General features: G+C 45.0%; 1 protein-coding gene across 1 annotated transcript; it reads right to left on the minus strand.

Annotated features, from left to right (window-relative positions):
* SLC10A1 (solute carrier family 10 member 1) lies at positions 1–8,664 on the minus strand (the record flags this gene model as incomplete). The annotated part of the gene is made up of 4 exons (XM_080921411.1): positions 1–208; positions 1,692–1,870; positions 3,874–4,084; positions 8,309–8,664. The coding sequence occupies 4 exons, from the start codon at positions 8,662–8,664 to the stop codon at positions 1–3; spliced, it is 954 nt and encodes a 317-aa protein (XP_080777537.1).
* Positions 8,665–17,652: the final 8,988 nt, after the last annotated feature.

Here is a 17,652-nt window from a genome sequence, read left to right on the forward strand (position 1 = left end):
TCAGTACTTACCCTTTGGAGGTTTGAGTTTCTCATAACACCGGAAGATAATAATGAAGAGAAGTCCTTCTGCAAGCTGGAAAATCATATAGAGGAGAGGAAAGAAGAAAAGTGGTCCAATGACTTCAGGGGGGAAGGTCACAACGAGGATGGTAGAACAGAGTTGAATGTTTTGGAATCCAGTTTCCATGCTGATGGTGCGTCTGCAGCTGTGTGAGTGGGGGAGGGAAAAAGCAGTGCTCAACAAGATGGTGGGCAGCTCTTGGGCCTGCCCCGTTCCCCTCCTGATACTTTAGACCTACAGCATCCAGCATAGGAAGATGGGATTCAACTCCAAGAAAGATAGTGTCTAAAAGGTACAGAAAGTTTATAAAGGCTGTGTAGATGTATGCATGTGTACACACATGTGCTTGTGCCTTTTTGCATGCCTGCATACTTGAGACTACTTGGCCTTGTATATACTAGGCATGTGCTCCACCACTGAGCTACATCTGGCCCCAAGGAGGCCTTTGGATAGTTTGGAAGTTTTGTCTGCTTTTACAGTGACTAGCAGGTGAAACCTTAGTATCCTTTATTAGCTTGTTATGTTTAGTCTTATAGTTGCACTTTGAGCAGACAGTGGGGGGTTGAAATATTGCAGGCTTGTGCCTCTTTGTAGCTTAGGTTTCTTTAATTCTAGAACTTGTCTTAAAATAAGCCCCATTATGTATCTTTGAAACCTAATTTTGCTTTCCATTTTGTGGATTGAAGAGCAGGATGTTTTAAATAAATGAATACACACTTCACCTGTCTTAACTCCAAGTGTGTTAAAGTGCTTAGTAATTAGTGTGTTACAAAGGATTACTGTGATGGCCCTTGGTGTACAGCCGTTGTGGGCTGTAGCACTGTGGTTGTGGGCAGCCTTTCGCCTGTGTAGTACATGCACAGTCATTTCATCTTTATCAACAAGGTTGTAATACTGGGTTTTGTGTTTTTGGAAAGGAGTTTCTCTTAAAATGTGTGTGGGGAGGATTCTACTACTGCAGCAGCTCACAACTTGTAGGTCGCTGGGGGAATGGATGATTCTTTTAGGGGTTGCCTAAGACCATTGGAAAACATTTACATATTTATGATTCATAGCAAAATTAGTTACAAAGTAATGACAAAAGTACTTTTATGGTAGGGGTCCTCACAATATAAGTGTATTAGAGGGTCTCAGCATTAGGAAGGTTGAGAACCATTGTACGAATGTTTAGACTCCCACATAAATATTTTGTCTGTTTAGGCTTGTCAGGAGGAAAGGCCTCTTTCCACAGACCTTCCAGTTGAATGTTATTTTATGGTGGCTGTATTTAGGAGTTGGGTTGTACTATAGCTAAAGACTTGAGCTTGGAGTACTACTTGGCATAACTTTCATCTGATACTGTCCTTGTCAAGGATTCAAGTCTTGTTAGAATAAGAGTGGGCAAAGAGAGAATTAGCATTGGCATTAAAGCTACCCCAGTGCCATCAAACTTCCAGGTGTGATTTCAGCACTGGGAGAGGGCAGGCATTACCTTTACCACCATCCCATTCCACACTCATCGCCCTGTATTTCTCATTGCCTTTAAGCATATGCTAGGGAGCACTGCCCATATCTCAAGAGTCCTTATTCCTTATATTTTCCAAAAAGACAAAGGACACCCTGAGGACAATGGGACCTAGAAGACCTACCTTGGATTGAGTTGGAAGAGAGCAGAGAGAATGTAGCCCATCGTGAAGCCAGTGAAAGGCATCAGGGAGGAGGTAGCCAGTAAGTGTGGTGTCATAATGAATATGATGCTGTTGCCGACATTGATGACAGAGAGGACTGTGACAGCCACAGAGAGGAGGAAACTGATGATTGTGCCTCCCTGAACATGGGGACAGGAAGAGACCATTAGAAGTCTGAGAGTGGGCACAGAGGAGTGGGGTGAAACAGGGAAGGAAATAGAAATTCAAAAAAACCTTTATTATTAGTAGCTAGAAAAATACTTGGCTAATACTTTAATGACTAAAACATCAGCCAAGCATAGCCAGCTGCTTTTGACATAGCTCCAGACTGCTGTAAAATTCTCAAAGTGTATAGTTGTGAAAGGATGAGACTGGTCCTGTGAAGCTGAAAACATTTTCAGTATGTATATACATTTGCACAAGAGTCCATACACATAATTTTGGAGCTGGCTAGGACCAGTCATACTTTCTCAGCTTCCACTACAGGGAGAGACTTATATGTTTAGAGGCAGTGGTTCTCACCTTGTGGGTAGCGACCCCCAAAGTGGTCGAGTGACCCTTTTCACCCGTAGGTCCCCTAAGACCACTGGAAAATAGGGGCATTAACATTACAGTTCATAGCAAAATTAGTTAAGAAGTAGTAATAATTTATTTTGGGGGTTCACTGCAACATGAACTGTTTAAGGGTACAGCATTAGGAAGGTTGAGAACCACTGTTTTAGGGTGAACTGGACTTCTAGAAATTGCTAAGAGTCATTTAAAGCAAAGCAGATACACAAGGTGTTTGGGTGAACCAGATAGCCTACTTTTGACTCCAGATGACTTGTAATCCTAGAGTCAGTTTGCTTGTGTGACCTGGAAACCAGTCCTGGAATATATTCCAGAACTATGCCATAGCATTATAAACTGCAGGTCTGTTGTGCCCGCATTTATTGGGGGTAATGGCCTGCTTTTAGAATAAAAGTTAACCTCAGGATTTTTGTCATGAAACATAAGGGTGTAAGTTTTCAGAGTGTACTTCCATGCTTTTTTGCAGCATGCTCCAAAATGACAATGTGTAAACTTAAGTCTTTGTTTTTCATCTTTTGAATAAAGAAATGGCAAAAAAAGAGTATCAGTTGTCGTTACTTTGTAGTGATTATGCTTTGGTGTGATTTTAGTTTCCTTTTTATTCCTGTGTGTGATGTTCACTTGTTTTTTGAGACAGGGCTTTAACAGTGTGTGCCTCGATGGCCATCTTGAACTTGGCTGTGTGGAAGAGGCTGACAAGGGCTGAGCTCTTGGAGGTATATGAATGGTGTCAGGTTCTTCTAAGGGCAGGCAATAGTTTTCCTTCCTTCACCCTGGTCATGAAATGCTGGAAATGTTTATGCTTCCTCTTAGTCTCTTCAAGCTAGTGAGATCCACCAAGTTTGCCCTGTTACTTTCTATTTGGCTTCTCTCCAGGCTTACGTAAATTCCAACCTTTGTGTCTGGCACAAGCCCCTTCAAGAAAGCCTGACCCTTTTGGCCTTCAGTAGTAATCTTTTGCCTGCTACTGCTGGGTTTTATTTCTCTGTGTGTAACTTTTCAAATGACAAACTCAGAAGACAGTGAGCCTTCAAGTGTATGGCAGAGACTTTAAGCATCAAGGAGCATACGTTTAATTATATGAAGGTGTGTGTGTGTATGTATGTGTGTATACAGTGTTCACTTTCCTGACTTAAAAAGTCATTGTGCATGTTACAGTCCCATAAAGTAGTAGATACACCAAGAATAGACTTATTTTACCTCTGTATAAGGAAGGGAAGTCTGCTGTGACTTGAATATTATCACCCACTTCCCTACATGTCCACATCTTAAAGACAGATACCTGGAGTGATGCTGCTAGAAAGTACTGTGACTTCAGGATGTGGGGCCTTAGGATGTGAAGGTTCTTTGGTCATTGGGGACATGATGCTGAAAAGGCATAGGGGTCCAATGCTGTCCTTTTCTTCTCTGTGTTGGGGATGAGTGTACCCAGCCTAGCGTGCTCATGCTGTGATGTGCTGCCGTTGCCAAATGACTCAGCATTCAACTAGGACAGCTAGTCAACCTCCCTAAGTAGCCTATGTGGTGGCAGTTGCTCAGTTACCATGCTCTATCAAGGGCCCTGAGTTCTTACCTTGAGGATGTAGGGTACATAGTGTGGCCTTTTGGACTTGAGGAAGATCCCTATGGTGCAAGGAATGAGAACCATGACTAGTGATACTACAATGCCTTTATAGGGCACCTTGTCCTTAAGATCTCCATCGTAGATTCCTTGGCTGTAGATGTACAAGAGGAGAGGCATCATGCCCAAGGCACTGAAGCTGGAGCAGGTGGTCATCACGATGCTGAATGGCAGATACGGGAAGAACAAGGACAAGCCAATTAGAGGTTTGAGTTCCTTTGTGCCTGACACCATGCTTCGGTTCTTGGGCAGTAGAACATACCAATCTCTGTCTCTGTCTCTCTCTCTCTCTGTCTCTCCCCCCCCCCCCATATACATCACTGGAGAAGGTACCATCTGATTCAAATAAAAGGCACCTCACTGGGGTGCCACCCCTGAGAAGCTGGTCCTAGATGCTATAGGATAGACTGAACAAGCCAGTGAGCGGCATCCTCCATGCCCTCTGCTTCAGTTTCATCAGGGTCTTGACTTCCTTTAGTGGTGGGCTGTGATGTGGAAGTGTGAGCAAAATAAGCCCTTTCCTCCTCAAGTTGCTTTTGGACACACTAGGATGTCAGTATTAGAGATCCTAATAAGACAGATGCAGAAAAATTTTTTAAGATTCAGTGCTGCACCAACAATGGTGAATCCTAATTTGAAAGTGATACCGATACCTATGAAAGGTTTATTATTAAAAAGTTTAGTGGTAGACGGTTTAAACCATTTCCTATAATAAAAGGCCTAAAACAACCTTTTCACCTCATGTGCAGTATACAGAGCAAGAGAAATAGCAATGTGTAAGAAGAGAAACTGATTTTGGGGGGGGGGGGGGGGCGGTGCTAATGAAGGATAGAAGAAAAGCAAGCAAGCAAAGACAAAGGCTGACAATTCTAAATAAAAAGGTGCGGAAAAAACAGATTCCCTGCTTGAAGTGTGGAGTAAGTCCAGCTTCCTTGGTGAAGATTTTGAGTCCCATGATCAGTTCCTGCTTTTACTACAGGTGCTCTCAGGAGCAAGGGAGCCATGCACCGAGCTGCCTACGGAAGCAGGCCATGAGGACTGTCTCACAACAGAGTGAATGCCGCAAGCTACACACAGTCAGTGCATGTGGTAGTTCCTGACATCCGAGCTGTGCTGGCTAGTGTTTGTGTCAGCTTGACACCAAGGAGACCATCTGGGAAGAAGGGGTGTTAACTCAGGAAGTGCCTCCGTAGACTTGGCTTGTTGACAAGTTTATAGGATTGCTGTGAGGGCCCAGCTTGAAGTACTGGGTGCTGTAAGAAGCCAGACGCACACATAGACACATATACATATGGTTCAGACATACAGGGAGGGGCAGGAATGATAGAGGTTTGTAATCTCGGCAGTCAAGTGGGGGGGGGCAGGAAGATCAGAAGTTTAAGGTTTTCTTCAAGTTACACAACTGAGTTCAAAGCTAGCCTGGCCTACATGAAACAGCATCTCACACAGCCAAACACAAAACAATAACAAAAAAATGTGGTCCTGGGAAGTGTAGAGGGAATGAGATTGGGGCAAAGTCTATGAGGGCTTCTGTGCAAGCTATTGGTCTCTTTGTAGAAGAGAAGTCACGCTTTGGCTTGGTATGTCAGGAGTTCTGAAGTATATTCTGAGCTCTGCCTCATACCCTTTAAAGTGGAGCTGTGTTTCTAGACGCTCAAGGTATTTCCTCTGCAATCACAGGCTGTTGGAAATATCCATCCCAACCTGCTGGAATCAGTGACTCTCGTTTTTAGTTTACCCCGAAGAACCCAGACGGGAGAGGACCTCCAGGATCTAGCCCCTAAGACTGGAACCATCATGGCACTGTGACCGGGTTTCTGGTGATGGCGGGATGGATGACATGTTTGTGTTCTGATTTTTCAGGCAGACTCTTCCATGTATTGGAGGGTGACCTCCCTTCACTTTCCCAGGGCTACCTCACACTTGTGTCTTACTTTGTAAGTTATTTTGAGATGGACTCGAGCATTCTCCTGCCCCAGTCTCCGGGCAGTGGGGATGACAGGCATGCACCACTGCACTCAGCCCCTTGCTTAAGATTGAGTGCATTGCCTAGGCCCTGCTTTGGGGAGTCTGAAGGAACAGAGAGACTGGAGGCACTTGCTGAGACACTGGACCAGCCAGTCCCCGTGGTGAAGCGGGAGATGCATTGGGATCCTAGTGGCCTGTGTCACAGTGGGAAACATGTAGGGATCTTTGTGTTATGTCCAGGTCTTTTGTATGCCTAGCCACTGGCTCTGGGCTCTGCTATGGGATCAGGTTAAATGGAGCTGGAGTGTTTGAGGACTGCAAGAGTAGTCCCGGCTCTACCCCAAGACGCTCACTTCCTCTAGGCATTTTCTCTCGTCCAGGCATCTGTGAGGAAGGAGCTGCCCTGCTTGGTTGCCTGGTGGTTCCATCTCAAACAGAATCTATGTGGAAGACAGAATAACAACAAGAGAGGGCCTTGAGCTGCCACTGGACACAACTTTTGCTCAGATATTGGAAGATTTTTGGCAGGTTTCTTGACTTCTGTTTCCTAATGAGTAAAATAGAATAAGAGTCTCACTGTTTACTTCTAACTCAGGGACATACTGAGCTTCAAGAGAGTCCTCAAAGTAGGCCCAGGAGCCACATTTAACTCGTGGACACTCTTGCTTTGCACAGCCTCTTACATATCTTTGTTGGGGGAGGGGCAAGAGAAATGGCTCGGTGGTTTAAGCATACTGGCTGCTCTTCTGGACGATTTCAGTTTGCTTTCTAACACCCACATAGCCGCCCACAACCATCTGCAACTCTAGTTCTAGGGGGATCCAGTGCCCCCTTCTGTCTTCTTTGGGTACTAGTACACAGAGACATACATGCAGACACAGTACCCATATGGATTAAAAAAAAAAAAGCTGAAAATTTGACTTTACTGAAAAAAATGTTTAGTGAAGGTTCTCAGCATTGCTGTCATTGCTACAATAACAATGTGATAACTTTTCAGGACAGCTGGACTCAAAGTCTCAGGATATGAGGATAACATGCACGCTCTGCCAATGGATCGGTGGTGTGGTTAATGTGTATGAGAATGGTAGGAATTCTTAGGACAAAGAGACTTTGGCAGAAGGTGGCTGCACTAACACCTTTGGTAGGGTGTGGAATCTAAAGCCAGATGCTGACCACAGCACAGGAGCTATGTTCTTGATCTTACGAGCTGGGTGTAGTGGGTGGGAGGCCTCCTAGTGGGGCCGATTAGAGAGGGGCCTCATTTAACAACCACATGAGAAAGTGACACTTGGTTACATTTAAAATCTTACCTGTTGTCCTTGACACTGTCCCATCTGCCGCTTCCACAGATCCCCAGATCCCCAGAGTTCCCCCTTTCTGACTAATGTGACTGTATTTCTTCTGCACCAGAGCTGAGGTTTAACTTGGACATCTTAGGGACATATAAGGTGTGACAAACCTTGCCCCTCCTTCCAATTGCCCCCATACTGCTTTGCCTCACCAGGAGAGGCTTCTTGGTTCGTTTTCTTTGTAAAGTTTAATCACAGGCAAGGAGCTCTCAGAGCCAAGTTGATAGGCTTTGGGTTCCCTCCTTTACTTGACACTGAATATCTTCACTGAGAACAGGCCCAGAGGACTGGCTTAAGCCCAAAACTTTGTTTCTGCAGTGAGTTCAGCCGTGGTGTGGACTGCCCAAGCAAGCTGAGAGGGCATCCTCTCTCAGACAGTCACGGCTGCTATTGCCGCTGTGTGAAGGACAGATATTCCACAAACCCGAGGAGTCTGGCTCTTCAGGAGTGAAACCTCACTGGTTTCTGATCAGGATGCTCTAAGCACAGGCTGTTGTTGGCTTTCTCCCTGCTTGTTAGACTGAGTGGAACTCAGCCTAACCTAGGCAATTGCTGGGACCTCAATTCTACACGAGGTTTCTTTAGATGGCAATCTCACATCTGACAACTGGGCGAAGGGTCTTAGCAGATACCCCGGATGCCTAAATACCAGGGTAGAGCCTTTGAAATTTAAGATGTTCATTTGGTTCCAAGTCACCTTGGCCTTTCTAGAATGTTCTGGACCCATGATGCCCCTTCTAGATTTTCTGCCTCAGAGCTGATACCCTGTCACAGTCAGGTGGCTTAGGACTCTGGTTAAAATCTCTTCTCCTTTACAGCGATCCTGCAGAGACTTCTGGGAATTCAGAGGTGTCTAACATACCTCTGGACCAGCTTAATGTTGTTTTTACCTGGGATTTAAACCAAAGAGACTCCAGAGCCTCTTAGAGCCAACTTAGCATAAGCCTTTGACGATCAACACCGGCCTTAATTGAGCTCTTACATCCCTCTCTCCTGGTTCCAGCCTAGACCTTTCCCAGATCATAACATCTCTGCAGCACCCCATCCCACAACCTCACCCTCGGTCCTACCTGAGGTTCATGTCCCCCTTCATGGCCAGGGTGAAGAGGTTAGATAAGTTCCCCCCAGGAGAGCAGCCGCAGATGAGGATGGCCAGAGCCTCAATGTTGCTCAGACGAAAGATCTTGCCCAGAACAAAAGCAGCGAGGGGCATGATGCCATACTGGGCCACCATGGCAATGATCACCCCTTTGGGCTTCCAGAAGTGAGCCTTGATCTTGCTGAACTCCATGGTGCAGCCCAGTGAGAGCATGATGAGCAGCAGCATAAGCATCAGGATGATGTTAAGCGCCTTGTCTGTGGCCCGGTGGCCAAAGCCAGGAGGCAGAGAGAAATTGAAGGGGGCTGACACATTGTGCGCCTCCATCCTCCGGCACAGTGAGCACCACCCTTGTTCTCTGCTGCTGCCCTTCCCTGCCCAGGGCTTTCTGGATGTTTTCTTCAGTCCCCTTTCAGGACAGAGTTTCTGGACAAAATGTAGCTGTGGGCAAATAAAAGATTATGCAACCAGTAGAACCACGGTTGTGGTTATAAGACAGCCCATAGCCTTATCTCCCTGGATCCTCTACCTTGCTCAAGTTTTCTGACCTCTGCCTGCTGGGTGGCACTCATATCCAACGCAGGGCCGATTCTTTGCTCTGCTGCGCATGTTCTCTAGTGTCTCTGACCCACCCAGGACCTGCAACAAAACAGGTCCACTTTTCCCTTTAGTTCCTGCTTCTAGCTCAGTCTCTGAGGCTTCAGGTTGTTTCCTGGAAAAAGGTATCTTCCCCATGCCCAGTAAATCACCATTTGTTCCCAAGAGAAAGAGACTGTTTTGCCTTTGCTTTCCTCATATAAGTGGCAAAGGACGGAGGGCCATGGGACAGGATGGGGGATGTGGTGTTGCTGTCTTCAAGGAGAGAATGTGTCCATGACTTTCCTTCTCCAAGACCTTGTTTTGTGCCCATATCTGGACCATGTATGTCCTGCTGGGGTTAGTGGGGAGCACCATGAGTCCCCGAAAGACTTACTTATTTCTAGAGGGGAAAAGTTTTCTGGTGTGCGATGGGCTCTTGGGAGTCTGGAGACTATCCAAAAGCAAAGCTCGCAGGAGACTCCCTCTGTGGAAACTGACTAGCTAGTGCCTGAGGTATCCATGGCTTGAGAAACTTTAGAGAAGGAATTGAGGTTGTATTAGTCTTGAGATTAGCCAGATAAAAAAAAAATAATTCCACTATTTTGGGCCATATTTAAAGCAAACTTTATTAATTATTAAATACTGACAAAAAGATGAACAGAACAGGTTCCTGAAATATTTCAGCTGAATGTCCCCAGACACACATATAAAGAGCTTTCTAAAGACTAATTAATAAACCACTTTTCCATGAGGCATTGTTATTTTCCAAGAATGACAACTTCTAGAATTCCAGGGATTACCAGGCCCTTGGGGAGGTGGGGTGTGAAAGTTAATTTTGGGCATTTCAGATGAGGAGTTTTGTCTTACTTGCTCCCAATGGCTCCATTTTGCATGCTGGGTCCATGTGTTTCATGGTGTAAGCCAGGTGGGAGGCAGGCAGCATCAGCAGCGTTAGAGAGGCAGGTGTGGCCATCCTGAGCCGCACTACCCCACTCATCTCGGCTGTGAGCCCGAGCAGGTTACCTCTTGGCTGCTGGGAACCCACAGCCTTGTGGGTTCCTAATTGCTGAGATCTGTGATAATGCTTAATCATTTTACTTTGCTTTTGAGATAAGGTCTTATCATGTAGCCCACAATGACATGAACCTATGATACTTCTGTCTCATCCTTTCCCAAGCAGGGATTGTAGGCATGAGTCACCATACCCAGAGTGATTAGGCTACTGTGGGTTGGGGTAGTGACAGATTTTTTTTGTCTTCGTGTTAAGTAACTGAAAAGAAGAGCTCCTTCACACACTTGCTCTTGTAGGTTTGGTTCTCAGCATCCATGTTAGGAGGATTAAACCACCTGTAATTCCACCTTCAAGGGATCCGATGTCTTCTTTTGGCCTCCACGGGCACCCATACTAACGTTTACACTTCCCTCTTCATATATATATATATATTTAAAATGAACTAAAAAAAAGTGAGAGACTTCAACAATGGCATTGGTGACCTCCGGAACCATACACAGATGAGGATTCAAATGTAGTTCACACAACCCAATAACACACCCACAAGACAGCTGCTACATGGAGTTGTGCAGTGCATAGCATGTACTCTGGCCCCAGTGACATGAAACTGACATCCCTTTCCCTTGGAGAGTGCTAATTGTTGGAAGACCATGCAATTAAGGTATCAGCCCACCATGTCTGGGTAGCTCTCCAAGCTTGACACAAAGTGGAGGACTCCCCTTTTCACTGACTTCATCTGGGTAATATCTCTGAGCAGGTGTCTGACATTATCTGGAGGATGACTCTGGACAGAGCTTCCTGCAAACACTGCATGATTTCAGCTCCTAAATCCCACTGAGCTCTTCTCATTCTGTGATAATTAGATATCAATCAGCCCTCCTGCCATAATGTAACTCTAAGAGCACTTATATACCCTACTCCTGAAACAATAAAGTTGAGCTGTGTCTTAGGGTTTTACTGCTGTGAAGAGACACCATGACCAAGACAACTCTTATAAGGACAGTATTTAACTGGGGCTGGCTTACAGGTTCAGAGGCTCAGTCCATTATCATCAAGGTGGGACCATGGTTAGTGTCCAGGCAGGCACGGTTCAGGAGGAGCTAAGGGTTCTATTTCTTCATCTGAAGGCCACTAGGAGAAGACTGGCTTCCAGGTAGCTAGGTTGAGTGTCTTAAATCCATGTCCATGATGACACACTTCCTCCAACAAGGCCACACCCACTCCATCAAGGCCACACCTCCTAATAGTGCCACTCTCTGGGCGGAAGCATAGTCAAACCACCACAAGCTGTTTCCCTGAAGCTAGAAATCCTTCCATCATACTCATGACTGTCCAAAGTCTGCTCACTGCTTCTGCTCCCTCTGCCCCCGTGGGCCTGTGGCTAATGATCCCTGAGGAAAGGGAGACCCACGACTAGCCATTCTGAGCATTAGGGGTATCCTGAAGGAGGCTGCTTTCTCTCTTTGGAGAAAGCCAACACATACAGGTATTCTTTCTGTTTTCTGGCCACCATGATTTGAGTGGTTGCTGAGGGCCATGCAGGAAGAATGACAAATGGCTTTAGAACTCATGGACTCTGGCCCACTGGTTTGCCTCTGACAAGGCACCACCCTGAGGACTACATGTCCTGAGGACCTCATGCTGTTCTGGAGTTCTGTTCTGCTTGCTACCCTCACTTTCCTCTAAATCTAAGAGCTGTGTGAAAACTCTAAAGGAGTTTCCAGTCCCTCACTGGGCAGTATCTCTGTTACTCCATCATCATAGTGTTTAATCTCTTCCAGGCATTGCTGCTGGGGCAGACTGATGACTCAATCACCATCCTTCAGAAGAATTTAGGGAGGTAGATTTTCAGCAATGACTACCACCCTTAGAAAGTATTTGGAAAAATAAAATTGTTAGGGAGGCTAGATGTTTTTGCTACTGGCTCTGATGTAGAAAATCTTAGGGAGCAACTTGAAGTTCAGAAAAGCACAGTCTTATTAGTTAAGACAGGGATATTTTATGGCCAGAAACAAGAACAGCAGCAGCACTGGCTGACAAGACTCTCACTGAGGCTGGACTGGCCATGATTGATTTCTTGTACCCATTTTTGTCCTAAGTTTTCTGATATAATTTAGTATGAATTATTGATGAGTAGGTGTGCTTTTTGAGGATTTAATTTGATACGACTGATATTTTAACATAAAAGTTTAGACGTATGATTCTTTTAAGATTCTTATAAAGTTACTTTTAAAGATAAATAATAAAAATAATTAATTTGTGACTACAAATTGCTGCATTGGCAATGAGAGAAACTGGCTGAGAAAATTACCTTGCTTTCCACACTTTGTAAATCTATAACATCTTAGTTCTTGGGAATACTTTGTTTTCTTTACCTATATTACGTAATGTTATTTCTTGTGAAGGTATGGGGAAACATACTGTTTTGCATAGTCATTCACTAGAAAAAAGTTAAAATTAAATTATATTGTAATTTTGTACTGCTTGAAAGATTTCCTTGGGCTAGAGAAGCCATGGGAGAAAAAAAATAAAGTTGTTGGAACATTGTTCCTTCCACCTATCAACTATGTATATGTGTGTTTGTGTGTGTGTGTGTAAAGTTTGTGTAAGAATGTGTTAAAACTCTGTTCTATCTATCAAATACATATGTATGTATGTATGTATGTATGTATGTATGTATATGTATGTATGTATGTATGTATAAAGCTTGTGTGGGTGTGTGTTGGAGTTTGCTCTGTCCACCAACTGTGTGTGTGTATGTGCATATGTGTATGTGTAAAATGCTTGGAACCTGCTTGCTGGAGCTTGCTTCATCCACACAGTGTGTGAAAATGTATATGTCTGTCTATCTGAATATATGTATTTGTATGTATGAAGTTATTGAAGTCTGCCTTTTGCTTCATCCACTGTGTGTGTGTATGAACTTTCCCTCTTCTTTCTCAATGGCCCCTAAAGAGTTAAAAGAGTGCAGAGTGTTTTGCTGATCATAGGGAATTTGGCTTTGTTCATTCAGGGGAAAGTCTGTGAAGTAATTTCTCTAATCACTGGCTGCCATAGACTGCAGCCCCATCAACATCTGGACTAACCACTATCAGCTGCTAGTAGTACTGACCTGCACTTCTGCTTGCCTCAGTTTACCCTGTGGTGCCAAAGCTGATCTTTGGGAAGTGGTTCTGCTTGTTATGAAAGAACAAACTTGGGAACTGTGAGCTAAAAGAAGTCATTCTTCCCTTAAAAGGCATCTGAGTCTACCCTAGATTTGAGGGAAAGGAAAAACCAGTGTTACATGAAGTTGACTTTAGGTCTTAAAGTCATTTCTTCATGAATGGGATTTGCAGCCTTATACTTGAACCCAACTGGATGGTCTTGTGCCCTACCATGGAGCTACCCCGAGATTAAGCAGGTTTAACTGCAAGGAAAATATTATTGACTAACATGGGGTGAAAGAGAAAAGAAAACAAAGAAGACAAAAACGTACTGAGGTTTTCATTGTGAGGGACAGATAGCTGCTCAATTGTAGGAAAATGGAGATATTAATTTAATTAGAAAAGTAACAAGTAGAACAAAATTTACAACATTCCAAAAGCTGGAGGTGCATAGTTCAGTAGTAGGGTATTTGTCAATGCTCATGAGGTTTCTTTCTTTCTTTCTTTTTCTTTCTTTCTTTCTTTCTTTCTTTCTTTCTTTCTTCCTTCCTTCCTTCCTTCCTTCCTTCCTTCTTTCTTTCTTTCTTTCTTTCTTTCTTTCTTTCTTTCTTTCTTTCTTTCTTTCTTTCTTTCTTTTCTTTCTTTCTTTCTTTCCCTCCCTCCTGGTTTTGTGTTTTCATTGGGGTTTATCATGGCAGGAGCTGCCACCCTAAGGTCTGCCCCTCCCACCAAGCAGGTCCATTCTAATCCTCCTGCACCTTCTGGGACTGCTCTTTGTGCAGCTGGCAGCAGCCTCTGGCTCAGGCTCCTTGGAAATTTTCCTTTTCTTCTTAGGGGTGGGGCTTGCTGCCTCTTCTGGGTTGCTGGCCATTTCCTGCTTAGGGGAGGATTTCTTTCTCGTAGGAAGACTTATGCTGCTGGTGGCCATCTCTTCAAGATCATTGGCCAGCCCATGAGGTTTTCAATGTCTTCTCTAATGTGCTGGCTTGTTTTATGTCAACTTGACACAAGCTAGAATTATCTGGAAGGAAGGAAGCTCAATTGAGAAAATGGCCTTCATAAAATCCAGCTGTAAGGCGTTTTTTCTTAATTAGTGATTGGTGAGGGAAAGTCCAGCCTATTGTGGGTGATGTTATCCCTGGGCAGGTGATCCTGGGTTTTATAAGAAATCAGGCTGATCAAACTAAGATGAGCAAGCCAGTAAGCAGCATTCCTCCATGGTCTCTGCTTCAGTTCCTGCCTCCAGGTTCTTGCCCTGCTTGATTTCCTGTCTTGACTTTCTTCAATGATGGAATACAATGTATAAGTGTAAGCCAAATAAATCCTTTCCTCCCCAACTTGCTATTTGGTCGTTTTCTTCGTTGCAGCAATAGTAACCCTACCTAAGACACCTACTACCATAAAGCAAGCAACAGCCAAAACTCTTAAAAACAGCAATCAGGAAAACCACACTGAAATTTGAGAATTACTTGTAGAAGCAAAGACAACAGACCACAGAGTGTTAGCTGCTTCAAAGTTACAAAAACAGAAGGAGTAACATGATATTAATGTGACAAATTAAGGCTAAGTTTCCTGTCCTATCAATAGATGTGTGCACACATGAGTTAAACCTACTCTTACGCAGGTCTACAGAGAAAGAATGAGTGGGGGAAAAAGAAATTCGAAGTGTGTGTGTGTAGCCCAGAAAACACACACACACACACACACACACACACACTTTTATTTTTTGAGAGAGAGAGTCTTACGATGTAGCCCTGGGTGGTCTGGAACTCATTATGTAGTCCAGGCTAGCCTTGAACTCACAGATAGGTTTCTCTGCTAAGCACTGTGCTACCAGACTCCAGCTCTGCTTGTAGTTGTATCATCATCTAAAGTGGAGATGCAGGAAGGCTTTCTATAACGCCGTTAGCAATAATTGAATAAACCGTCATCTGACTATCACATAACAAAGTGCAAAGTTTACAAAACTGATGTTACGGGACATGCAGGGATGCTCCAGATGAGCAAACATATAGTCGACTTTAATTCAATTCTTTGATCAATGAGAGATCATTGGAAAAATGAGCTTGGATACAGAGGATCTGAACATCATAGTTATAGAAACAGGATGAGGCTTGTCTCTCTTCCAAAACACTTTGGATTTTTTTCTTTTTAAAAATTAATAATGTTGGGGCTGGAGAGATGGCTCAGTGATTAAGAACACTGACTGCTCTTCTGGAGGTCCTGAGTTCAATTCCCAGCAACCACATGATGGCTCACAACCATCTATAATGGGATCTGATGTCCTCTTCTGGTGTGTCTGAAGACAGCTACAGTGTGCTTATATACATAAATAAATAAATCTTAAAAAATGATAATGTGCAGATACATTTTATTTTATTATATTATTTTTCACTAAAACAAAGTACATGGGCAGAGTGGAGGGAGCTATATCCCAGCTTTTAGAAATTTAATAAAATTGCCAAATATTGTGATTGAAACATAGGAAACAGAGATGACTTCGTAAATGCCAAATGTATCCCTGGTAGAGCCACATTGTGTGTTAGTTTGTGTCCACATATGTTCAGATACACGTGGAAGCCTCAGGCCAATGTCAGGTGTCTTCCTCAGTCACTTTCCTTTCTCCCCCTTTTCTTCTTTCATTCAAGTTTTTAACTAATTCTTTGTGAGTCACATAATGTACTCCAAGTCCCACTCATCTCCCCATCCCCTAATATCTGCCCTTTGCCATTGCAATCTACCCCAAAATAACACACACACACACCACCACTGCCATCACCACCACCAACAACCAAAGCATAGAAAACACCCCATGGTGGAAGCTGCAGTGTGCCACAGTGTGTCCACAGTACACCCCTCTGTCCACACATCTTTACTTGCAAATGTTCATTGCAATGAGTCATTGGTCTGGCTCAAGATCTCTGGCTTCTGTGACTCCGTCAATATTGGATCCTCATCAGGACTCCTCATGGTTATCCTGCTGTTGCCCTGTGTCATGGAGATCCTGCAGCTTTAGAACAACAGGACTGTCCCTTTCATGATTCCCAACCATTCACAGATGGTAGAGATTTTGGGGTTGGCCAATGTAGAGCCCTGGATCTTGACCTGAATGATAGTTTCTTAGTGTTTCTATTCCTGCACAATACATCATGACCCAGAAGTAAGTTGAGGAAGAAAGGTTTTATTCAGCTTACATTTCCACATTGCTGTTCATCACCACAGGAAGTCAGGACTGGAACTCACACAGGGCAGGAACCTGGAGGCAGGAACTGAGACAGAGGCCATGGAGGAGGTGTTACTTACTGGCTTGCTTCTCCTGGCTTTCTTATAGAACCCAGGACTACCAAGCCCAGGGATGCCACCACTCAAAATGGGCCCTCCCATCCTTGATCACTAATTGAGAAAATGCCTTACAGCTGGATCTCATGGAGGCATTTCCTCAATGGAAGCTCTTTCTCTGGGGGATAACTCTAGCTTGTGTTGAGTTGACACATAAAACCAGTCAGTACAGTAGTTGAGCTAGTCAGCCCATCAGCTTTCCCTTACCCTCACTGTGACCAGGGTGAGCTCTTTAGAGCACTGCTCCATCCAATGTTGCCACCAGCAGGAGACAGGGTCGGCTCTCCTGCTCTTGTGACTTCAGGGCTGGCCCACCTTCACCCATACCTCCAGAGCCAGCCACACTGTGCTGCCCAATCAAGGCTGGGGACCCAGTCTCCCAAGTGCTGCAGCCTGGGAGGGGCTTGGCCAGTTTTCCTGCTTTCATACCCTTGGGGATGGCTTACTTGTGCCAGGGCCAGCTCCGTTGTTACCTAGGCAAAGTGCAGAGCTTACTCTCTCCAGTGCTGCAGCCAGTGAGGGGCAGGGCCAGCTCTCTAGATCTCATGACCCTAGGTCAGCTTTCCCAACTGCCTCAGATGGTTAGTGGGGAAAGGGCAGAGGGCATCTTTCCCAACCCCCAGGCCACCTCACAACAGATAAGTGTTTGGGTTCTCTGGTGCTTTCACCCTTGGGCTAGCTCTCCTGTACCCACTCTACTAGGGCCAGCTCTGCGCTGCTCAGGTGAGTTTCAGGACCTGCTCTCCCAAGTTCTGCAACCAGCAAAGGTCAGGGCCAGCTCTTGTGCTCTCTTGATTCCACTCTCCTGGCCCCACAGGTAGCAAGGGATGAGAGTGGGGGAGGATATCACCCCTGTACCCCCGCTGCTTCGTGACAGATGAGTAACAGAGTCAGCTCTCCAGAGCTCTAGCTTTTTGGACTGGCTTATCTAAGTCCCCCCACCCTCACCTCCAGAGCCAGCTCTGCTATGCTGTCCAGGTGAGGTACAGGGCTGGCTCTCCTGAGTGTTAAAGCTAATGAGGGGCAGGGCTAGCTCTCCTGAGCTTATAACCCAGTGGGTAAATTTCCTGACTGCTGGAGGTGGCAAGGGGCAGGGGGTTATCATTTCTATGCCCACCCCTACCCCATAAATGGTAGGGTTAACTCTCCCACACTCACAGCCCTGGGGCTGGCTCATCCAATCCCCTCCCACAGCCCCACTGCTACCAGGACCAGCTCCACTGAGCTGTCTGGGTGAAG

Source organism: Micromys minutus (genome assembly GCF_963924665.1).
Source record: "Micromys minutus genome assembly, chromosome: 1".
In the NCBI taxonomy this organism is placed as follows: Eukaryota; Metazoa; Chordata; class Mammalia; order Rodentia; family Muridae; genus Micromys; species Micromys minutus.